Source organism: Falco cherrug, chromosome 1 (assembly GCF_023634085.1).
Source record: "Falco cherrug isolate bFalChe1 chromosome 1, bFalChe1.pri, whole genome shotgun sequence".
Taxonomy (NCBI): domain Eukaryota; kingdom Metazoa; phylum Chordata; class Aves; order Falconiformes; family Falconidae; genus Falco; species Falco cherrug.
In genome coordinates this window covers 51,699,539-51,725,634 of record NC_073697.1, presented here as the reverse complement: position 1 = coordinate 51,725,634, position 26,096 = coordinate 51,699,539, and the positions used below count along the sequence as shown (strand labels likewise).

General features: G+C 38.3%; 1 protein-coding gene across 4 annotated transcripts in view; it reads right to left on the bottom strand.

Moving 5' to 3' along the window:
- The window catches only part of JAKMIP1 (janus kinase and microtubule interacting protein 1), a 249,801-nt gene that overhangs the window by 165,585 nt on the left and 58,120 nt on the right, over positions 1-26,096 (bottom strand). For all 4 annotated transcript variants that reach the window (XM_055708144.1, XM_055708150.1, XM_055708125.1 and 1 more), the window contains 2 exons: positions 14,574-14,847; positions 80-574 (listed from right to left, as the gene is read on the bottom strand). In XM_055708144.1, coding sequence (XP_055564119.1) covers positions 80-574; positions 14,574-14,702 — 624 coding nt within the window. In that variant the 5' untranslated portion in view covers positions 14,703-14,847. The remainder of the gene's footprint in view (positions 1-79; positions 575-14,573; positions 14,848-26,096) is intronic.

Here is a 26,096-nt window from a genome sequence, read left to right as displayed (position 1 = left end):
GACATTTATGAGCACATGCAGCAATATACTAATACTTGCTATAAACTGAAATAAGCACGCATCACTCTAATGAACTTACCAGCCTACGGATCTCTCTCTCACATTCCCGCTTTATTCTATTAATCTCATCCTGATGGGACTGATAAGCCATGCGCAGGTCAGCAGCCTTCATTTTATCTGCCTGCATAATGTTGTTCAAAGCCTCTTCAAGCTGCTTTTTGCCAGATTTCAGCTCCAAGATCTCCTGTTGCAACTTCATCCGTTCACCATCGAACGCCTTGCGAGCCTCCTCCTTTGCCTCACTCAGCAGCGCCGTCTTCACTTTGTCAGCTGCCCCGTCCCGCAGGACATTGACTGTCGACTGCAAACGCTGAATTTCACCATCTTTGATTTTCACCATTCTTGCTACCTCCTGCTCATGCTGCCGGATCAGTAGCTCTCTGACACTCTGGAGTTCCTTCATCTTCTCCTCATGGAGCTTGGCTTTCAGTTCAGAAACATATGCAGTGTGCTTGTGCTGCTCCTGCTCCCTTTCTTGCTTAACTTCTTGGATTTTCTCTCTCAGTTTACCCACCTGCAACATTGATATAAAATATTAGAAGTGCTACCACACTTTTAAAAGTCACCATTCCTAAAACATTATTAAAAACTCATCCTCAATATTCAAAAACAAAGACTGTATACCTGACACCCCTCTCTCCAGTAAACAACTAGAGAACCAGGGCTGGGAAAAGGCCATGTGTGTGTCCAGAAATCTGCTATTGGGACATGCAATTGGCAATGAGGTCTCACAGTTTTAGGGAATAAATAAAACCAAGCAGCGTCCAATCTAGTTCTCTCCTTATTTCCTCCACCAACCACCCCAGACTACTCTCATCCATAACACCTCTACTGCACCTGACAAGCAGGCAGAAAACGAATCAAACAGAGAAAAGAGTGTATGCTGGGAATACATTGATTTTGGATTTCTTAATCTCTTAGCTATTTTAATAGGAAAGTCCTTATTAGATAAGCCAAAAGAATTGGCCTTCTGAAAAAATCAGGTCTACTCAAGGGGCCTCAGGCAGCACACCCCAAAACTGAGACTACTTACAGTCCCCAGACACTCACAGAGACTATTCACTGTCCCCAGTCCTCAGAAAATATAGGCCAGTGAATGTAAGGGTTGGGGAGGGAGTAAGGGAAAGGTCTTATAGCTTATTATAGAATACCCACTGTGATGAAACCTCATTATAAAATGATGCTCAGCAGGCTGCATGGAAAGTAATGCTTGTACCAAGTGGGATTAGGTATTAATTTAGAAGAAAGAAAAAAAAAAAAAAAAGAAAGAAAAAATAAAGAAAAAAAATAAGGAGAAAGTTTTGTTTCTCTATTATACTATACCAGAAAGGCTACAATGTATTTCATCATGTGTAGTGTCAGTAACATCTTTTTAATATCCCTGTCACACTGACTGCCAAAACATGGGCCCTATATATGTACTTCTCATCTAAAGCAAAGTCAGAGGCAGAGATTTCACAGATTTGTGTTTTAACCTTGAGCGGTAATGCAAACATACAAACCAAACACTGCTTCATGGTAAAAGGAGGCTACTGAGGAGCAGCAGGACGCTGGTCACTGTCACGGTATTCCTAGACTGCTTGCATCTATGTTATACAAAGCTGGGATCTGTAGTTGTGCAATGCATGTAATTGATGCTAAACTAAGCCAGAATTGCAACTTGTCTCAGATTAGTGCAGAAAGGATGGGAGATCTCTATTAATGTTCAGACTATCATTTGCTATGAAGGTATAATTAAAACAAATTACTTTTTACATGGCTTTGGATTCTAGAGTTGAAATAAAAGTAAAGGGTTAATTAAAAGCAATAATACTGGTGCAAGAAAAGCCCAGAAACCTTCATTATTTTGTTTATTGAAAGCAGGTTGGATCTAAACAGACACTTTTGCGCATTTGCTTTAGGAAAAATGGGACATCTTAATTCAAAAGCCTCAGACATAACTCATCCAACAAAACCAAGACTACTACTTAAGAGTGATCATAAAATGAGACCAACATATCACTTATCAAACCCACAGCACTGACAGTAGGATTTCCAGTCTGAAGTTCACCTGAAGTCTTCACACAGCAGGGACAGCAGACTCCCTGTGCAGAAGGTGTTACGAACCTGTTATTTTCAACACTAACTTTGAGAATTAACCAAAGCAAGCTTACCCTAGATTTTAAAAAGTAAAACAAAATAAAATGAAAACAGAAAGGAAACAGGCTGGAGCAGGAGGGGGGAGGAATTTTCATGAATGTAATCTTCTAGATGCATTGTGGACTAACCTCCACCTGGGAGAGCACTATAATTACAGCTATGGGAAAGGTAACAGCTCTGAATCAGACACCATCAGAAGCAGATTTTATTGCACAGATACTGTTACTCTGTTCAAGGATGATTCAGATAATACATCTTTATGATGAAAGATAGATTTATTTTTTTTTCTCCCAGAATGCTAAGTCTGGCTATCGGAAATTATCTGCAGGAGATATCCATGTGTTATTTATTCTGGTGGGATGACATTTAGTTAGTTCCAAGCCTATAGTGGATAGCACTGATTTTCAGTGCTTGCATTAGGGTACCAAACCCCGTAGGAAAGTCTAAGACTCTCCCATCTCTGCTAATAGCATGGAGGAATGGACTAGGTGATTTTTAAGATCCCTTCCAACCCAAAACATTCTATGATGCTATAAACAAAGCTAAGCTACTTACTCACTTATTTACTAATGCAAGTGGATAAGCTTATAGATAAATTTGCAAATGAGCCAACACTCACTGTTTACTTAAATCTGTTAGCTATTTCCTTACTGATGAGCAAGGAAAACTGAAATGAAACTAAGCAATGAAACATAGTAATGACGACAAAGGAAAACATTGTATAATAGCATATATAAAAAAAAGGTTAATATGCCTCCAGAACTATAGTAATTTAAAATTAATCATATTGTACATAAAGCATGCAACTGAAAGGCAGTTTTCAAGACAACACATTAATGAATGCAACTTCTTAAAAACATTTTTAATATATGAGAGATTCTGAAATGTCTGGAGTACTGAGTTACACAAAATGACATTGTGTGTAGCGTGTTCCATTTTTTTTGCCTTTCACTGAATTGAGGGAAGGCAACATCTATACATACTGTTGCTGTCTGTGAGAACACATATTAAGCCACTCAGAGTAATTTAATGTTACCATAAATTGCTAGTCATTTTACTTAAAAGCTTCAGCAAGAGCAATGTAAAGAAGAATAAGAAACTGTCTAAAACTCTTGGCTTTTTACACTGCATCTTAACTGCCTAACACTCCTCATGACCCAGTAAAAAAGATGTATCCTAATTCTCAAGGCCTTTTTTAAAAAGTCTGTTCTTGTTAGTGCTTCTTGTCAGAGAAGATGGAAAGTTAGATCTGCCTGTTATAGGTCTTCCCTGAAAGCCATAAGCTGTCCTTCCCGCACTCCCTCCGTCCCCCTCTCCTGCACACTATGTGGATCAGTACACGTCTGGCTTCCAGAGCAACTGACTGAATGAAAATAGTAGCATGGAATTTTCCCATATGCTTAAGTCTCAGTTTCAAAATGAACTTAAACTTTAAAGCAATTTGTCTTTTTTTAATTTCCGGCACACTTTTATTTTAATGAAGAAATCTGTTCTGTTCATAGGCAGAACATGAAGTATAACCAAGAAATGAAGCCAATAGGGAAACAAAGTCAGGCAGGATATCAGGGCACCAATAAAATAGGTATTTTCTGCCGTTCTAAATTAAATCTTTAATAATCGGTGCACACTGATACAGTATTGTTGCCAAAGCAGAAGATAGCTGCTTGGAAAAATAATGCCAAACAACACTGTTTCTTCCCTTTCTTGTCTGAACAGTGCCTGAAAGGATTTTCTTTGAAACAATTCGATTATATTATCATAGGATATCTGCATCTTGTATTGTTTTCTTTGACTAGGGACCTTGCACACTTGAGACACAAACACAATAGTTTGGTTTTATGAACCAAAGTCAATGACATAATTTTAAAATTAAGATTTCTGAAAGACAATAACCTATTAACCCATACATATTTCCAAGTGATAATGAATCACTGCCCCAATAAAAATGTTATGTTAAGAACTTACCAAGGTCTACATCTTTTTTTTTTTTTTTTTCTTTTGGATTTAAATGCAGGTGTTTTTTATTTGTGGCACAATCGTCAAAGTCCTGCAGAGCAGGAGGGATACTTTCTGCACAGCATTTCACCAGGAATCCAGGTTATGGTAAGAAATCTATTACCAACTGTGAAAAAGGCATGTTACTAGAGGTAAGGCCAAATAAAAAATGCTACTGTTCATGGCAAAACCGAAATGCAATAGCAACTTTCTTTCAAAACAAACAAAAGCCTGTATACTTTGCTTTTTCCAAAAAAAGATGTGAACTCTACTCCTATTTAAGCACACAGAATCACAGAATAGTCAGGGTTGGAAGGGACCTCTGGAAATCATCTAGTCCAGTCCCCTGCTAAAGCAGGTTCTCCTACAGCAGCTTGCACAGGATCATGTCCAGGCAGGTTTTGAATGTCTCCAGAGGAGAGTCCACAGCCTCTCTGGGCAGCCTGCCCCAGTGCTCTGTCACCCCCAAAGTAAAGAAGTTCTTCCTCATATTCAGATGGAACTTCCCGTGTTTCAGTTTGTGCCTGTTGCCCCTTGTCTGTCGCTGGGCACCACTGAAAAGAGCCTGGCCCCAGCAGACATTGATAAGATCCCCTCTCAGTCTTCTCTCCTCCAGGCTAAACAGCCCCAGCTCCCTCAGCCTTCCCTCATCAGGGAGATGCTCCAGTCCCCTCATCATCTTCATAGCCTCTGCTGGACCCTCTCCAGTAGTTCCCTGTCCCTCTTGAACTGGGAAGCCCAGCACTGGACACAGCACTCCAGACGTGGCCTCACCAGGGCGGAGCAGAGGGGGAGGATCAGCTCCCTTGACCTGCTGGCCACGCTTCTCCTAATGCACCCCAGGATGCCACTGGCCTTCCTGTCCACCAGAGCACACTGCTGGCCCATGGGCAACTCACTGCCCACCAGGTCTCCCGGGTCCTTCTCCTCAGAGCTGCCTTCCAGCAGGTCAGCCCCAGCCTGTGCTGGTGCACGGGGCTGACCCTCCCCAGGTGCAGGACCCTACACTGGCCTTTGCTGAACTCCATGAGGCTCCTCTGCCCAGCTCTCCAGCCTGTCCAGGTCTCACTGAATGGCAGCGCAGCCTCTGCGGTATCAGCCACTCCTCCCAGTTCTGTATCATCAGCCAACTTGCTGAGGGTGCCTCTGCCCCTTCATCCAGGTCACTGATGGATAAGTTGAATAAGACTGGACCCAGTACTGACCCTGGGGAACACCACAAGCTACAAGTCTCCAGTCAGACTCTGCGCAGTTGAACACAACTCTCCAAGTTCTGCCATTCAGCCAGTTCTCAGTCCACCTTGCTGTCCACTCATCTAACCCACACTGCCTGAGCTTACCTGTAAGGGTGTTATGGGAGACAGTATCAAAAGCCTTGCTGAGGTCAAGTAAAACAACATTGACCACTCTCCCCTTGCCTAGCCAGCCAGTCATTCCATCATAAAAGGCTTTTAGGTTGGTCAGGCATGATTTCACCTTGGTGAATCCATGTTGACTGCTCCTGATGACCTTTTTTTCCTCTACGTGCTTTGAGATGACCTCCCAGTTTAGCTGTTCCATCACCTTTCCAGGGATGGAGGCAAGGCTGACTGGCCTTTAGTTTCCTAGGTCCTTCTTCTTGCTCTTTTTGAAGACTGGAGTGACATTGGCTTTCCTCCAGTGCTCAGAATTTACACACTTGCAGTGTAAGCCAGCATCCAGCCAACAGCATAATTTCTATTAAAATTTCAGTGTGCACTGGATCATGCCATTAAAAACTATTCACTTAGGCAAGACTGCTGTGGACATGAGCAACCAAAGCTGTCACTATGAAAAAGGCAGCCCTAACACCAATCCCATTTTTAGCAGCACAATAGCCAAATGTGGAAAGGGGCAAATATTTGCAATAGCAACCCAAGATACAAAGCACTTGTGATTTGCAGAATTCAGCCTAGATTTTAGCCTCTGCAACAACTTAGAAAAAATTCTTGAAGTTTTTTGTTTGGTTGGTTTGGGGCTTGTTTCTTTGTGTTAAGTAACAAGTTTCCTAACAAAGTTCCCTATTTGGCTACATCTCTTCAATCCCCTAGCCCTTTCCTCATGAATTCCAAGAAGGAATTATTGGACAGCATTTAACACTTCCACAACGCTTAGTGCAACACAATTTCAAATTAGAAAGCTCAGTTACATTGCAGGCTGTACAGCACAATGAAAACCACATGCTGAGAAGAAAATCTCGTATCTGTCCACAACGACTTTGGAGACTCTACTATTTAAATTACACTAACAAATTACCTTTTAAATATTTGCATGCTTCAAGGGAAAGAAGTCTGGTCTTCCATTTACAAACTGCATCTACACTAGCTTTTCAACAATTAATTGAACTGTACTAAGCTTCTGCTTGGAATCATGGAATATAGAGTCATAGTGTAGCTGACGTTGGAAAGGATCTCTAGAAGTCACCTAGTCCAGCCCTGCTAGGACTACCTACTACTACTACCTACTAGGATTACCTCCCTCCACTTGCTGCCAACACTCTTCCTAATGCAGCCCAGGATATCTTCGGTCTTCCTTGCTCCAAGAGCACATAGCTGACTCATGTTCAAACACACATTTTTTAGCACTGCAAACACATACTGAGCAGATTTATACACTGTAGTTTAACTCCACAGGGATTCTCTCATCACCAGAAAGGCTTCCCAATACTTTTTTATATTCAAAAGCAGGATCACATAGTCTAATATGAACCAATATTTAATAGAGAAAGGACATATTTTCAGTAGCATTTTTTACACCTCATAAACATCTGAATTTTGCTTTTTTTAAAGTCAAAGTGATCATCTTTAAGTAAAAATCTAAGTAAAAAGAAATAAAAAGTTGGCAAATTATCTATCATACTCTGCAACTAAATAGGACTTCACTGAATTGCAGCAACATTGACAGCAGTATCTTGAAATATTTCTTGAAATAGATATAAAAAGATAATATCTTGAAAAATTTCTTCCCAGCAACAGAGCAGAGCAATCCAAATGTCTTATTTTGGAAAGTGTGTTGAAAAGAAACATTTATTAATACAGACCTCATTCCCAGTGACCTGATGGGACAAAATAACAAAATCAATGAAAGTCATAATTTATCTCTTCCCTTCTCTTTTTGATATGCCCCTGTACACACAAATCCAACAGTAAGCAATGCAGTTTAAGTCTGTTCCAGCCACGATAATTTGAAGAATTTCAACAAAATTTAATAAGAATACATTTTTCTGGGCCTGAAGTTGAATATTCCTGAGTACCTTCTGCGAAGTTCTCTGAAACAGCACTTGTCCAGGGTAACACAAGGTTTCATCGCTCCATGTTCCGAGCCACCTAAATTTATTCTACCAAGGAAACACTAGTATTACCAGGTTGTAACCAGACAAACCAAATCAACTTGCCATATCCTTCTGAAATTCCAGTTTTGCAGGTAAATCCTGCACAATTCTTGCTTTTCTCCTTCTCTTGTGTTTTTTCCAGGCAGCAAAGAAATGCTTCCTTTGAGCACACACCTTCCACCCCACAGCTGGCTAGAAAATGAAAGTATTGTTGCCTTCCTAGCAATCTTCCTCCACCACTTCCAGGGTCAAGGTTTTAACTGAGTATCTGAAGACTACTGAGCTGTGGCTAGGCCAATGGGAAAGCTCTCCGTGAATAGGTATTTGGCATCTGCATCAATCACATTGAAACTGTAGGTGTCACCTGCAGTGAAGCAGCTTTGTTTGCCTGATCTTTTCCTGGTTACAAGCTAAAAAAGGCTGATAATGAAATTGGAAAGGCATCAGCTTTGCAGTCTCCAGTCATATCAGAAATCCACTTGGAGGGAGGTCAAGTCCAAAAGATTAGTCTGGGAGATCTGTAAATCTACTTTAATCAACTTTAATATGGTATGGTGTTCAAGGATAAGAAGGAGAAGCATCCCCAAAACCTGAGTCTCTGAAAGATGTGCTACAGCAGAGAGCTGTGTGGAAACAGAAGCAGTAATCTGTGTCCTCCCCAAACACAAACTCACACTTCGGTCTCCATATCAGAGACTACTCAATCAGTCTCAGTGCACTGGATGACTTATAACTGCTGGTCAGGTGAAGCTCCTACTTGGCAGTGACATGGCATAGTAATAATATCTTGTAGCAAAAGAAAATTACTATGCAACAGGCTAGTGTCAGGACAAAAATATGAAGATGCTCAACATCAAAGGTTGGCAATTATTTGAGTTCCCTGTGTCAAGGATAAATTCTCCATCAACTGGATTGAAAGATCTCAGTGCTAAAATTAACAAAATTTAAACTATTCCAGGGGAAAAAACATGCTAAAAAATCTGTATTTTTTTATAAATACAGTTACTTTCCTGTGGAGTATTAGACTTGTAAATGTAGATCTTTCAAACTTAAGGAAGATAGTGAAAGACTTCAGGAGAACCTTCAGGCATGATTTAATTTTTTTATTGGTGGTGACCAGTGGTCCCATTAGTCCATGGCCTAGGAAATCTTCTGGCTTCTTTCTGAACTATAACATCATATTGCATCTTCTGAATGTAGCTTTTATCACTTCCAGTTGTCCAAGTACCTGACCTGTTTTGCCTTGTTCTGCTTTCAGGCAACCACTTCTCCAAATCTCGTTGTCATCTAATAAGAGCTTAGAAGTGGCAGAAGCTGCAGTCAGACATGACTCCACCTTACCAGACATTGCTTTGATGGAACTTGTACTCACTGCTCAGTTACACGGTTTAACCCCAGCTAGCAACTAAGAACCACACAGCCACTCACTCACTCTGCTCCCCATGGTGGGGTGGGGGAAGAATTCAAAGGGTAAAAGTGAGAAAAAAACTCATGGGTTGAGATAAAACCAGTTTAATAATTAAAGATAAATAATGATAATTTTAAAAAATTGTAAGGGAGGGGGAAGAGAGAAGAAAATAAAACCAGATGATGCAAATGAACAATTGCTTATCACCAACTCACCAATGCCCAACCAGACCCTGAGCAGTGGCTGTCCCACCAACCTCCCCCACCAAGTTCTACTGCTGAGCACGACATCACATGGTATAGATTATCCCTTTGGTCAACTGGGGCCAGCTGTCCTGGCTGCGTTCCCTCTTGACTTTGTGTGCCCCCCCAGCCACTCACTGGTGAGGTGGGGCAAGGAGCAGAAAAGGCCTCAGCTCTGTGTAAGCTCTGCTCAGCAGTAACTAAAACATCACTGTGTTACCAACCCTATTTTTAGCAGAAATCAAAAACGTAGCCCCACATAAACTACTATGAAGAAAATTAACTCTATCCCAGCCAAAACCAATATGCTCAGTCACTGTTTTCCCAGTCCATCTGCCTCTACTGCTTGCTTTGTTTATCTACCATCTTACTCACTGATCCTTCTCCATAGAAAAAATCTCCTATTTTGACTCTTTATTCTGTCCACTTTTATAAATATCCTTTTCTTGCATGCCCATTTCAGTAACAAATATATTAATATTTTTTTTTAAATTAATAAATAATAAAAAAATCACCACAGCTACTGCAAGCTTTCTTGCCTTAAGCTTTTCCACTTCTGGTAATCTTCTAACCTAAACTCTCAAGACTATGTGACAATATCAAAGGATCAGAAAAATTATGTTTCTGTTCACATCTGTATATACGGAACTTATCTCTTTTCCTTGTGCTATGTTTGGATGCCCTAGGAACTTCTGAAATCTCCAGTGATTGTCCTCTTATACCAGACTTAAACAGTTTAGATATACAATTTGATAAGGTACATTCATTTTAAAGGCCTTACTACAGTTCTGAGTAGAATTTTCCTCTAGATCACTTCCTCTTCCAACATACGATCTAAAAGGTTTATTTATCATAATTTATTGTTGATTCTTCCAAATTAACAATAATCATTGCTTAATACCCATTTATTGATCATAGACTTGTTTAGGCTGGAAAAGACCTTTAAGATCATCAAGTCAAACTCTGCCAAGTCTACTCCTCTCCAGTATCTGTTTTACCTGGGTTAGAATTTGCATTATCATGTCTGGCATATTCAGTCACTTAATTTGGAACTCTGACTGAAGTAACACCAAAACATTTACTATTAATGACTTTGTTACTTCCTGTCCAATTTTTGGCAGATGTCCAAAATTCTCTCATTTTAGTGATCTTGTTATAACAAGTGTGGAGAACAACTGAATTCAAATGTCCTTTAACTACTGTCAGGAAACAACCTACCCAAAAGGATGTGCTTCCTTTTAATCCCAGTAAGTAGTGCCAGGAGTTACCACACATGGTTCTACCAATACTTCATCCACTTCCCTGCTCCAAGAGGGCTGCCATATTTCCTTCCCAATTACAATACCCTAATGCCTCTTTGCTATTCAGCACACTCCTTATAGTTCAGTAAGTCAACCAACTATTCTCTTATTCCACATGTGGCAGACATTAAGAACATTCATTTGTATGTACATTCAGCATGTATGGATTCTCAAATCAACTGCTGTATTTAGAGTTCTTCCATACATATTGGCCATAACTCTCTTCCATACAACTTTTTTAAACCTCAGTAAATAAAGCTGCTTTGACAGTTTGACATGCTATCTCATTTTTTTTTTAATTTGAGATATTAAAAATAGTTTTTTTTTCAACTTACAAAGAATCACTGTTACAAACAGATTCAACAACTGACATCAAAGCTCAAAAAACCTGAATTAATCTGGGGGAAGCATGAGACTTACAAAAACAATCTATAAAATTGTGAGGTGATACAGTGGCAATGGAGTTGAAACATGTCATTTATCCCGACTCCTAGATGTGTTGTGTTCTCAACTCTATAAATGTACAGTCGCAAGTAGAATATGGATATTTAAAAGCAATAGCAGGACTCTGTGAAGATGGAGCAATAGCGACAGCAAACACTAACATGTTGCTATCAAGAACAAAGTATTACCTGAAGCATTAGAAGACTGTCTTCTAATGTCTGATAACCATCTCAGTAGAAACGGTTATTTTGTAATACTTGTTCCCAAAGATTCATGGTTGGCAGCACAGGCATTTATAAAACCTGAGCTAATTCATGTTTTCTTGAGTTTGACTGCCAAGGCCACACTCATTCACTGCAGCTCCTTCTGCTTGCAGCTCCTTCTGCTTACTGCACCACTATTCAAGGTTCAGTTCCAGCAAATCCTGCCTCCATTCATGTTAAAATAAGTACAATTTTTGTGCTTCTGTCAACTTTTCCTGTTACTTAATATCCAAATTTTGGATGTCTTCCAGCCAAACATTTCCACCAGCAGAGAGAGGGCAGTATTTGAGCCCTTGTTCAGTTCATGCATTTCCTTCTCCAGGCTCTCCACAGATGGTAGCAAACCTACAATTCCAGGAGAACGTTACATATCAACAGGCTGCCCAAGCCTATCAGGCAAGTGTTCCCAAAACAAGAAATGGTACAAAGGAACTAAGGCAAGGCCACAACTATTGCTGCACTGTTTAGGCAGCATAAATCAATCCAGCCGCTCATAAGTCAGAGGCCCATAATGCCACCAGCAAGCCTCAAAGTGATGTATATTCAAAGAACTGCAAACATATAAATTTTGGATCAGGTATCACACAACCATGGAAGGGAACAATTGGACAGGAGAAATCTCTTTAAATGGCTAAAAAACCCCAAACAAACAACAAAAACAAAACGCCAAAAAACCTCAAACAAACAAAATGAACTGTGAAAATATGCACAAAATCTGGATGTCTCTTGGGTAAAAGTTTATTTCCGAGAAACCAGTATTTGCAGGCAGAAGTACGTTAAGACGAATTTCCATTTCTGACGTCTCTCATCAGTTAGAAGGTTCTCCTCAGATAAATCATTAATGTAGGCATATATGTGAGGGACAAAATAATTTAGGAGAATTAAATTAATTGGCCCCACAAGAGTTTGTTACCCTTCCTAATACAGTTTGCGTCCCATGGGCCATAAGAGCTGTATGTTTAGCAGCTTCAATACACTCTTTCTTACCTCTGTGCCAATAAAGCTATCTAATTTACGTAGAACTCTCTAGGCACAGTGGTTTTACTTTTCTGATACTAAGCCATAATTTCTGTAGGTTTTGTTACTCATTCTTAAGCTACAGTCTAAAGATGAATAAATTAAAGCCATGGAGATTTTTCATCTTGTCACTCAAGGCATTCTATATAACTGCTGCACAGACAGAGAGCAGGTTGTTGCCCTGATGGCGATAAATAAACTACACCGTTCAATTCTAGTTAAATGATTTAAAGCAAACACCGTAGCAAAGATGAGGGAAAGAGGCTGAAGCACTCTTCCCTGCCACCCTCCCAGAAATGCACTACAACATACCGCAGCATTTACTACAGACTGCACTGTATATTTGGTAGGATCTTAGAGCACTCTGGCTGTAATTTCCTCTTTCATGTTTGCCTGCACAGTACATATATGAGCTCACTCATTTCTCTGCATGCAATACACGTATGCATCTCCTATGACAACCTTAACACACCAGAAAATATGAAATTCTAAAACTGCAGAAAGATGAACAAGTAACCAAACTGGCAGAGTAGATATAGGTAAACAAGCAGACTAGTTATAGAAAATGTTCCTACAACTGTCATGGTCTTGTAGCTACAGTTTATTCTTAGCTCAATCACGAGTTAAACTTGACACGATTACAGGTGAAGCATCAAACTTGGGAGCATATCAGGGCTAAACTCTTCTTAGGGTTCATGTAATCTTTCTGTAATTTGTTTTAGAATCTGAGTAATCTAAAACCTCAAAACTAATTCATTCTTCTGTCCAAGACATAAGATAACTTCACAATTATGGGCTCTTTTAAATGCAATTAAGAAATTATAATAAAATTTATATCTATATTCCTACCTAAAAAGTGATACAGAACAAAATAGGAAATAAGACAAGATAAGTAAAGAGAAAAATGTACTAATGTAAATGAGATGTGCCATCAGGCTCACAGTCTCCTTCCAAACAGAAGTACCAAGATGCTAAAAATGACAGTGAAATAATACAATTTATCAGCTGGTAAATCCAATTTTAGAGAGTATCAGCCACTGGTGTGTGGTTTTAAAAAGCACAAGTAGGTTGTGCCACTCTCATTTTGCAATATATTCTCATTATATCAAACGAGTAGCGGAGGTTGCATGAGGAAGCTAAATACAATAAAAATCTGTTTTTTCTCTTCAACTAATACTGTTGACCCATAAGAGATATGATTTTTTGCTTTAGTCTGTGAAGAAGAAAAATTTCCAAGGCAACACAAATTTAGTTGGCTGATATATAGTGAAGCTATTGTATCAGTCAAACACGACTTAATGCTTTATTGTTTCTTCTTCCTTCATAAGAAATAAATTCTGAAAATTATATTTGTAGAGTTGTTGCTGTTTTAAATTTAAAATATGAAAAATAAGACCATTCAAAGCTGAGTATCACACAAGGCTGTTAAACTAGAACAGACAGGAATATGATTATCAGTGTAAAATTTGGAACACCTGAATAAAAAGAAACAGGGCTAGAACAAAGCTGTGCTACATAAGGTGAACACCACCTGTTTTCAGTTCCACTGGTAAGTCTTCGGACACTTTTGCAACAACAATATCACCAAACACAGATAAATCCATCTGCACATGGATTCATCCCCAGGACTGTCTTGTGCCAAGTCAAATGCACTAATTGAGATTAAGGAACTAATAGAGTGGAAATAAGCTTATTGGTCTGACCATATTTTAAACTGCTACAGAGGTATATAAAAGCAAGTGCTAATCTTTGTAAATGTGTATGTACTTCATGAGTGAATAATTTCTCCTAGGTGTTCTCTTGATGACTCAAGTACCTGTTGAACATGTGCTAGAAGACAAATACTGATGGATCTGTTCCATTAGCAATTGGATGCATCATTGAATAACTCAGAGCAATGGCACACATAACCTCAGCAAATCAAATCAGGATTCCTACACAGAAGATTTCCAGTTAATTTAGATTCTTCATAGGTATTTAAAGTGACATGCTTTGAATATGGTGCCAATGTTTCACTTTGAAGACACTTCTTTTTACAACATACAGTTTTCAGTACTAAGATCAAATACAAAACTCCCTTGCTGCCTTTAAGTCACACTAAGCTAGTGCCTTTTGTATCATTGTGACTGCAAATTTCAGTGACTGCATGTTTGGGGATATTTCCTTTTGCACATTATTTAAAATAGTTGGCACCAATTTCAGTTCATCAGTGGCTCTTCTGATTTCACTCCTTTGTCATGTGTTTCTTTTAAGGGTAATGCAGTTTAGTACTGAATGTTTGAGACTGAAGCTCTGCTGGTTTCAAACAGTGCTGCTATTAAGAAGAACAATCACAAAATATAGACAGACAAGTACCTTGCTTTTTTCTTGCTGGAATTCTATCTGGATGTTGGTTAGTTTAGTTCGTAGCTCCTCATTAGCAGCTTGCAGGGCTTCAATCTCCATGTCGGACTTCTCTCCCTTAGCACGACCTTTCTTTGACATAATTACTTCTGAAGTTTAAAATAAATTTCTGCTCCAAGCTGAGCTAGCAGCTAGCACCTTCTGCTTTTAGCATTTAAGAGTCATGTAGCATTCAACAAAATCTTTCACGCAAATCTCTGCCATTGTGGGAGCCATCTCTCATGCCCTAGAAGAAACAAAGCAGTGGGAACAGAATTAGGCAGAATCAAACATCAGACTTAATATCCAGTTTTAAAGCACACTGAACTTCCCTGTAGTACATAGTATATTGCATAGTGTACCAAACTGACATAAATAGTTCAGAAAATAAGTTACACAATATTTCACCATCTTCTCTAAATCCTATTCATTGTAATCTTCTGTCCACAGAAATAAAACTCTTAACAGTTTTGATGAATATAGCATATAAACAGAAATCATATTATTATTCAAGATCTGACTTGGACCATGCTCAGGAGTCCCAAGAGGCACGCGGAAAACCATAAATTAACTGGGGCTGGTGGTGTTTCAGGGGAAATAGATTATTTCCTGTAGTAAGAAGAACACACTTCTCATCTTAATGTATCAGTTACAAATCATAATTATCATCGAGTCTCACAGCAACAGAATATACGGAAAAGGTATCACAAAACTGGAAAAAAACTTCTTAATATATCTAAAACCTGCTTATGTTCAAGGTTGATACTCTTTGAAATGCTGTAATCAAAACATGAAGGTATTTAACTTCATTTTCATTCCCCAGCATGCCTCTAAGCTTAGTAAGTATTCAATTATTTAAAACAGCTTTATGTAATATTCAAGGAGAATATCAATAGCAGACAAAGAACCCTAATTCCAATAATTAGGAAATCCCACGATTAGTTTGCTTCATGAGTAGTTACAGAAGCTTGATCTGCAGCTTCCCCCCCCCGCCCGCCTCTAAGAATAACTTAGTGCTCCACAAGAACAAACTGAGCAACAAATGCTATCAATGCTGAATTAGCTTCCAAACTCACGTGCTCTGCTCATTTTAAATATCCACATAATTTTCATCATTAAATTGCCAACAAGGCAGAGGGGTTCCTACTTTAATACTGAATTACATTCTTGGAGTATTGTATTTCCAAGAAAATTGCTACCAAATTGCCTTCAAACAATCAGTTGTTCTTTCCAACCCACTTCTGCCTGGGAGTTATTTTAGAAATTGTATTAGAATGAAAAGTCACATGCACTCTTTAGCACATACTTCCTAAAGGGTTAACAGCTAATACCTCAGGCACGTACAGACAACACCATTGGTGAGTTCAACTAAATACCTAAGGTTTGTTCTCCTCTTTAAGGACTGGTAAACAGAAACCAAGGAGTTAAATGTCTTGCTCAAAATGGCAAGTCAAATCAGATGAAAAGTGAACAGAACTCAGGACACCAGGCCTCAGTCTGTTTGACAACATTCCATTGAGTTCTTTCATTTATAAAAATCAATTGAAAAAAGACCACCTATACAAACTATTTGCTAAACTTAAGTGAAATCATTGTTTTGTTTTGTCATATCAGGTGTCTTGCCTTCAAAACTTAATAATCTAACAATTTATCCTACGCACTAAAATTTAATCTGTTCCTTAAATTCATTATATTGAGTATTTTTAATACATAATTTATGAAAAAATCAGAAATTGAATTAAATTTAGATTTTATTTATGTACCAGACCTATCTTGGAAAACAAATAAACACTAGTGCTATGGTGATTTAGCACATAACTATTCAAGAAAAGTCAGCAATATTTTTACAGTAACCTGAAATAAACAACTCTTCAGTGAGTAGAAGAAACTTGAGGAATTATTGTTCTTCATGAAAGAATTTAATGTTATTAATCTATAGAGTTTCTGTGATGCTAAAGGCTAAAACTAAAGACTATTTAATCAGTGTATTTCATCCAAATCCCTTAACTGTATGGAAAAATCTGTATTTAAAATCTGTTGCTAGTGTTATTCGCCTGGTCAATTTGTAAAGAAAACCTAAAAAAACATAGACATGCAAATCCAATCTGTAACTCCACAACATTTACAATGGTGGAATTGTTCCTCTTCTCAAAGGCTATCAGGGGTATTTGGGTACTACTGAGGAACTATTCCTGAAATTCTTAGTAAGTAACAAAATTCCTGATGCATTCAGATTACATAAGATTTAATTCAGTAGATGATTAACTTAGTTAAGGAAACCAAAAACATCCCTCACCGGCCTAGCTACTGAGTTTTAACCTCATTGGATCCCTCCTGCCCCCATCTCAATTACAGTTAGGAATAAAGAACGCTTAAGTAATAGAGGTGTTTGCTTGTCCATCGGTAAAATAAGAAAGTGAGGTAACTGTGCTTGATGTGTACCTGGAAAACCAGTCAGCTGAACAGTGTGCCAGTCATAACTTCAAATTTCTATTTGCTTTATGGATTTAAAGGATGTACTTTATCACTACCTCAATCTCTTCCCTAGTTTTAGCAAGAAAGGTCTAGAACTAAGTCACAAATTGCTATATGATGTTTCTAGATATCAAATATCAATAAAACATAATAGTAAAAAAAATAATTACTGCAAAAACGGGAAAGTGTAGCATCAAAGAATTTTGATTACCTAAAAGTAAGAAAAGAAGGAACTTAATTGTTTCTGGTGAAAAAAAAACCACCCTCCATTTAAAGAAATATTGAGTCTTTAAACATGATCCTGTAGTGAATACGTGAAAATAAGTGGATAGTTATAGCTTTAGAGAGTGAGTTTTACAGTAGTAAACAGTAATCAACAGGAGTAGTAAGTACACCCATAAAGTCAAGTAAGAAATATGAATCAAATTACACAGAAAAATATACTAAATGGTGTCATGCAAAGTTCAGCATTCCAGTCTTGATTCAGAAGTCTTGAACAACATTATTCAGCTTCAGCATGATTTTTGGAAGGTGGACTTGTTAATGAGTCATCTCAGCTGAAATACCAAGCAAAATCACAGGTACAGGGCAGGGGGAAGCTCCTTCATCTAGACACTTCACCTCCACTTCAATAGTGTTTTTCATTTTTTTCATTTTACTTCAGCATTTCTCTTATAATACTGCAGAGCCTGCTACCTGTAGATCTTATTATGCTTGCAAACGTGAGACTCAAGTACATTCTTAGTACAACACAATTCCGAATGTTCACGAATTTTAAAATAAATTTTATTTTATTATGTTATATGTATAATATATAAATGTTATTGTTATCATAGCACCCAACAATCATAAAGCAGTGGATGCAGGTACAATGTTAACTTCAGAAGTAACTGCCAGTTCTCCTATGTTATAGTTTATAAAAATAGTGATAATAAACCAGTGACTATGGGAAACAGCATTCATAGCTCCCAATGCCCAAGGCGCATCTCTCACGAGGTTCAGATGACCTACATTTCCTGCTTCAATTCTCAGTTCTATGTAATAAAACATGACTAAATGGATAAAAGCAAAAGCATCTCTACAAGATGTAAATTAATACTTTTCCCAGCCACAAAAATACAAATACAAATTATCAGTTATTTTCTAAGTCTATTATGGACTAGCCACATTTTAGATACCCATTTGCTAGTTACCTACAGAGACAGATCTATTTCTACAACAGCAGAGCTTTTGAGGGTTATTTTAAATCCTATCCCACTTAAAGAAATGCAGAATTTCCCCACAGAGGAACATTTTTGTAAGTGCCACTTGTGATTTTTTGGGGGAAATACAAAGGCAGACATTTGTATTGTTAACTAATAGCTCCATGTTCATTTTTGCAGATTCACAGCCTACAGTCCTGAGGCATTCTTGCTTTCATAACAAGACACCTATAGGTCCAAACTATATGGAAAGCAATCACCGAGAAACTCTAAGCATTTTTCAGTGTTGTTATGCCACTTAGCTCTTCTGTCAATAATGAATGCAGTTATTACACTTTTTTTCAATGACACCTCAGGAAAGGTGATCTGCTGAGATTCTGTGACCCCATACATAGCCTTTCAGAAAATTCTTATTGCCCCCAGGAATCAGTACCCATGCTTTAACATCCCTTCACAAATCACTGCCTTCCAGCCTGTTACAGAGCAGCTGACAGAACTAGAGTTTGGCAAGTTTCAGAGTGAATTTCACCAATGTATACATTTTCTCTTAAATGAATTGGTTGCCTGTGTCATATATACATCTGTTAAAATACATGCAAATAAAATATATTTCCAAGTGACTTCTTACCATCAAAAAAAAAAAAAGTGTATCAAACTCATTTAAACTCTATGCACACATTCAAATATATGTATACCTAGTACGAAGACCCATGTAACACTGAATTATTATTTTAATTGGTAATACTGCAGGCCATTGAATAGAATCCAGTACATTAATGGTTCACTCCAGTCAAAGAACATAGCAGCCCATTCAAAAAAAAAAAAAAACCACAACCAAACAACAAACAACCTAGCTCAATTTACAAAAGATTGTCACAAGTAAAAGGCAGTGCTTGAGCTGAAGAGGACAAGGCAGGGGGAAGGGAAGGAATCACATATGCGTTTAGTCACCAAGAGTAATTTGAACTCATTAGGTACACAATTGTTTTAAAATCTGTGTTAAAGCTATTTACAGAATGGACAGTATCTGCAGTAATCCTTGCAAATTATTTAGAACAGGAACCACAGAACAGTCACATGATGGAAAAGGGTTTAAAGGAACAACAGGTCTCTGATTTTATGGATTCTTTTTGAGGGCAACTGAAGAACCAGTTCAAAAACATTAACTTTGAGTGGACTATTTACTGTGACTACAGACAACTGCCTTTCCACTGCCAAGCAACAGTAATGCAACCTTTTGGGTGCAAAAATGCTAACCTCAAACATAAGACTCCCATCTGACAGCCTGAAATTTATCACCTCCTCAAATCGCTACAGCTGCTCATGTCAAATCTACTGGAACAGTAGAGAACAATCAAAAATATCAAATTCACATAATGGGATGGCAAAACAAAGCAAATATACACAACGAATGTTTGCACAACACCACAGCTTGTTTGTAACTGTGCAGAGCCCAGTGAGCAGTACAGATGTCTCACTATACAATATTGCATAGTCTTCACGCAGAAAAGTGGCTCGAATACAGCCCCTCTGAGGAGAGGGAGTGACCCAGATCTCCTTCAAACCGCTGCTGCAACATACCTGCCCCCCAGCTCTGCTGACCCCTTCAAGACCCTACACTGATGTACTCTGCAACTCCCTCTGCGCTACACAACACTTTAATGTACTAGAAGTTAGTAAACGCTTGAACCAAATCCTTTTTCAAAAAATTATGAGCTTGATCCCAGGCCTTTAAAGTAAAAAAAAAATATTGTATATATATATATATTCACTGGCTTCAATGAATTATCATTCTTCATTAATATTTACCCAATTTCAATTGTAGCACTATCTTGTGGATTAAGCATTACAACCAACTTACTAGCCATATTAAGAGACAAAATGTTAAAAATAGCAGTCCTGTGACACACATAAAATAATAATAATAAAAAAGTAGCACAAGAAGTTCAAATGTGACTAAAAATGATAAAACAAAACCCTCCCTTCCACAGCCTTCCAAACTCAGCTCTGTTACACAGTTGGAGCCCTTTAGGGTGGTGGGTTAAGTGTAGCTCGAGAGAGTCAGCTCTAGGCAAAGCCGTTCCTCTGATCTCTGTGGCAATTCCTTTCTTTTGAGCATACACAGGAGACCTGACAAGACACCTGCTGTGTAGTACAATGCATGTCCAGCCTCCTACCCTTCCGTTTGTACCCTGGGTGTGATGCAGGGAGACCCCTGTGCTTCCACTGAGGAGCAGTACTCCCTTTAATGCACAGTACTTAAAAGCAAAAACAGAAACAAGAAGAAAGGGAAAGTTGTAGTGTTTTCCAGTTGGGCTAGATAAATGGCAAATACAGAGACAGATTCCTGTCTCTACTCACTGCCACTGACAACCCACAGATTAATCATCCTGCCAAATTTAGGCTTTTGGATTATACTGGTCCACCTTTGTTTAATTATGTATCTGATTTTTAAAGGAAAGTTCATTTGGATATTTTTTTTTTAAACCATCACTATTATTATTTGTATTGTAAAGAGCTAGAATATTTAAAACCTGAGACTGGAAAAATGAAAAATTCAGGGATGAGAGCGGAGTAGAAAATGTGCAAGACAACTGACAGGCTCAGGGAGAGAGGTTCAGATTCCCAGTTTCATGACTCAAGAGAGAGGTGGAACCTCAGTGGGATAAAAACTAGGGTAGTCCAACACTTCACTGAATGTTCAATATTTACTTTATTGTTTTGTAAATCAATAGAATAGACTTGAGAGATCAAGTATATGTAAGGAGGAGAAAAGGCATATCTGGATGTGATCTCGTTACCAGCTGAACAGTGAAGCAAACAGAGACCGTGTGATTTGATTCCACCATCTCTGATCTCAATAATTACTGTGTGCAATTAATCACATTTACTAAACCTGCAAGCTAACTCATATTGTGCTAGCCAGCCCACATTCCCACCTTACTACTCCATTGCAGAAGATATACACTGCTATGTGCAGAGCAGCATGAGCATACTGGTCAGCAAAATAAAGAAAATTATAACACTGAGCAGGTTAATGACAAAACTTCCTCACCTACCAAGGGGCAGCTTAACTTCAACAAATCTCCTTAAAATCAGGACTCTTAGTCAAAATGAAGATGTTGGCCTATTCCAGTAATACAGGAAGACTGATTAAAAAAAAAACACAACAAACATGCTTCATTTTGCCAAAGGTGCCATCACACTCCACCTTAAAGTTAAGTTCCTTGGTTCCTGAGATCAAGATAAATATATACAGTACAGAGCTGGTGGTGCTGTTGCTTAAATTTTGAAGAGTCAACAGAATCCCCAAGAGCATGTCCCTGTGCTCTGGGATTTAGGACCTCAAACTTATGTTTAATTGCTTTATTAAGGACTCCTGCTCAACTTCAACATTCTTGAAGTAAGACACCCCACATACAAATCTAATTTCAAATCTAACTGCATAATGATAATAATAAAGATTATTTTATGGGCCACAACTGGGCTAAGGCTTGATGGATCTATGGTTCTTTCACAGACTCCTTGTACAAGCTTGAACAAATTACTTAATCTCCACTAAAAGAGGTATTACACTTGCCTACCTCAGAAAGACATCCTGAGGACAATACTAAAATATGAGAGACTGAACAGGGGTTATGAAAACAAGACTTATGAGAACCTAGAAAAAGTTCATAATTGTTAGTTGGCAGGAATCAGTCAGTTTAGCAACCCACAAAACTAATTCTCTCACAAGATCTGTTAACTTTCTCATAACAGTGCTCTGATAATCAGCCAGATAATGTTGGTATTTCAAGTATTGATATTTGAGTGAATGTTCATTAGAGCAAACAGAGTTTAAGTCAGTCTGGTGACTGGCTGATGCAACTGAATCGCCTCGGATAAAATATTTAAACTGGATATTTCAACCAGACAATAGCTTCTTTCCTCTCTCAACTGTCTAAATTCCAAAAGGGAGTAAAATGCACAGTAAAAACGCAGCCAGTAAAAAGCACAGCTAGATAGTAATACAGCAAGAGCCTGGAGGCAAAATTTCATCTCTTTCTGAGCTTAAGCAGAACGGAGACAGGCACAAAGCAGCACAAGAAAAGCACAGAGGAGAAACTTTGTGATCTGAAGACTTTCTTTGTTGAACCATCCTCCAATATTCACAAACTGAAAATGCTTCAGCACCGTGAGAAGACTACCAATAAAATATCCCTCTGGTAACTGTCAGCAAATTTTATTCAAACTCTGCCAGGCTTTTTGGAAAGGTTTTTGGCAAGTTGGCCATCAGAAGCATGAATATTCTTTCCGAAGATGCTTAGAGTTGAATGTGGTGGCCATGAAGACTTGCATAAAATATTTTTATTCAGATACATGTATCAAAATCATGATTTTCAGGATAGCTTCTACAGAATGTTAAAAAAAGACACATTCTGTCATAATTCAGCTTAGAAAGAGAGAAACATGCAATTAGATATAAATACAAAACTCCAGAATTATGTGACAAGCCACTATAGACTACAAGCCTGACTGCTGCCCAGATTACACCATCGCAAAGTATTTTGAAGCTTTGGTTAATTTCTATGCACACAAACATATATATTATATATGTATATGGAAATAAAGCTTCCTAAATTTGAAAAAAATGGTTAGACACAGAACAGACATTACTTGTACATGCAATTTTGAGCTTACTAGTAAGCAAGCTGAGCGTCCATCTTAAGGGGGTTGATACAGTTGGCAGTGTATCTCAAATTGCTGAATGCTGTCATAGTCAGGCTGTTTTGGTCACTTAGGGGAATTAAAAAGTGATTCGTTGTTCACTCTGAGGAAAACATCCTTATCCCTTTTACCTATATAACATTTTCCCTTCATTGGAAAAAATTGTTTTCATTTCAGTATACTGTTTCAGTGAGTAAAGCATTAAGATGGTACAGCATTTTATGTAAAGTTCAGGCCAAGATGTGTCACATGTCACCCAAAGCTTCCAGGAGTCCCTGCAGTTGAATTAAAAGACTCTTACACTTCATTCCTTAGAACACAACCTCCTTCCTACGGTGCCCGCAAAGCAGGCCATTCTCTGCGAGGTCTAAATGGTTCTGTAAATCATCTTTGACCATGGACAAAAATCTTTATTGAGGTTGCATTATCATGTAAATAGGACACAGGTAGAAATCCTAACTTTGCGTCCAGTTGTGTAAAAATACATTAACACCCATAAAATTTCTGCTATGAATCGATCTTAGTATTCAGTTCTGTACCCCTCCCTACCTCATACCCTAAAAAGAGGTGGCAGAAGGAAACCTCAAAAGTTAGGGTCCTGGCAGTGACTTTAGAGGTACACTTAGCCTTAATGAAGACTCATTGGAAAAACATGGAAATCGGTATTGCCAGAAGAAATATTCTTTGCACATCACCCATCATCTCCCTAAACTCGAGGTGAATCTCTGAACAAGATTTTGCTTTAAGGTTGAACTTAGCACAGCTATGGCAGTAACAGTGCAGTTTTCCACTGCTTAAATAGCAAAGCTATACTAGCAAAACTTTGACTAGCTGTTTCCAAAACAGAAAAGTGTGGGTGGGTGGGGGTGGAAGGCATATACCCTGGGGAACAGACTACCAGAATGGAGCCTGCTTAAGAAGGCTCTAATAAAGGAAGAGAGAGAGCTAATCTTCTCAGTTATGTAGGCCACTTACAACTAGTCTAAATAACAGTCCTATCTGCTGTCAAATAATACTCCTATCTGCAGAATCCTTTCCTCACAACCACCAGTTCTCAAAGACAGAAGAAAGTAAAGGAAGACAAGTGCATATCAGAAAAGGAAGAAGAAAAAATGATAAAATGGGAGCTGAAAGTTAGACACAAATTAAGATTTAGTTGTTACCTGGATACACAGCCCTTGTACAGGAAAGGGAGAATGCTGAAGCACTACCTGTTTCAGTGAAAAACATGAAAACTGGGAGCTCTCAAGTGTGACCATGTTCTTTCCCCTCCCAGGGAATATCAATTCAAATGGCTAAGCTACAAACATCTACTCTTTATTACTTTTGTAGCAGTAAAAATCTGGAAACGTCAAATCATAAAGATTTTCACTAACACTTCCCAAATGTAGGGGATTAAGGATGGGAAATTACTAGATGTTTCCTTTGAGATATGCAGGTCTTCACCAGCAAATAGCTAGGGAATGGGCTTCCTTTCACTGTCCTGACTAGAAGGTCTGCTTTTAAATCTTAGATTGATCACTGGAAGGTAATTGAAATGCCCAAATACTCTCCACTTCCCTTCTACTACCAAATTTCTCTTTTTTTTCTTGGGTTGTAATAACAGCCAGTACACCTGGAAACTGTTCTCCACCTCTTCTTTCATTGACTTTTATTAACTTCAAAAAAACTTATTCACATATAGATCACTAAATGTAAGGTTGTGGAAATATAAAATTATGCTTGTGCAGGAAATTGTTACGACTTGTTACAACCCAAGAGTGCTCTTGCAAGCAGTTTAATGCAAGTTTACTCGAGAACGATGGGAAGTCAGCTTTCCACAGTTTTCTGAAAAGAACAGAAATATTAAACAGCCACTGTTGAACAGACAGAATAAAGTGCAACTGATCCCAAAGGCAAATAATACCAGGTTAAGTCTCAGAAGCATAGCAACGTTCTGCAAATCTTTTGTATTCTGTTCCATCTCTTGTTTGAAACAACCAGAAGGCAATAAAGTACTTCCTCGATACAGAAAGGCAAGCTCCTCAATGAGGCAATAGAAATGTCTCTGCTACAGATTGGACACTGGTCATTTACATCTCAGTGTATTCCTCCACCTGATTCCCCTTTGCATTTCTTAATTTTAAGCTAGATTTCACATAAGCTAACCAGAATTTATTTCCCTCCCCCAGACTTTTACTTTGGTTTTAATAGCAGGAAGTGGTGCACAGGCTAGCAGGGTTGTGGCTAAGAGGCTTATCAAGCTTGCACAGCACCATGTTCAGAAGCTGCCAATTAATCAAATTTAAACTTTTCTCTTACTCAAACGATTTAATTAATTCTGATCCTCTCCACTCGTCAACATTTTCCATCTTGGTCACCTTCAGGACTAAACACAGATTTGCATCCCTGATGATCCTGACTTCAGAGCACACCTGAAAACACCATCATTCTCTCTACATCGGAATCCCCCTCAGACATACACTAGTCTGTCACACTCTTAAACTTGACTTGTCAGCTTCTCTTATGCCCCTTTCCTGAAGTTTAACTAGAGAGAATTCTTCCCGGACCATGAACAAGTACTGTCCTCAGGGCAGGGCGCTGTAATGATAAACGTGATGAAATTTCAATAGCCAGTAAGACTTCTGGTTTTGATAATATGGTGGGTTTTTTCCAGACATGAAATGCTTAATACATCTGTTTGTTAGTTTGGCTACAATCTCTAAATATCTAAAAATAATTCAGGTAAAGAGCATGACAGAGATTCAATCACTGAAGTAAGTTTCAGACTTCACAACTGACAAAATGTGTTTCTTCAAGATCAAAAGTGAATAAAACGGAACTTAGAAGAACACCTGAAAATGACACCATCTAGTACCCTATGCTAATCCTGTATCTTCAAATTAAAATCTCTGATGAGCAAGCAATTTTTCAACACAAATTAGATTGTTGTTGGTCAATCCTGCAGTTCCAAAGTATATTTATGCTACTCTGCTCCATCCAGACCCAAGGAAAAGGTTTCTTTCTTCATTGTTGTGGATTGTATTTGCTAACTAGCATTGCTGGGCTGACGGTCTGTTTTAGTCAATTCAGTTTCTATACTCACATGTACGGTCCTACGAGACATTAATTC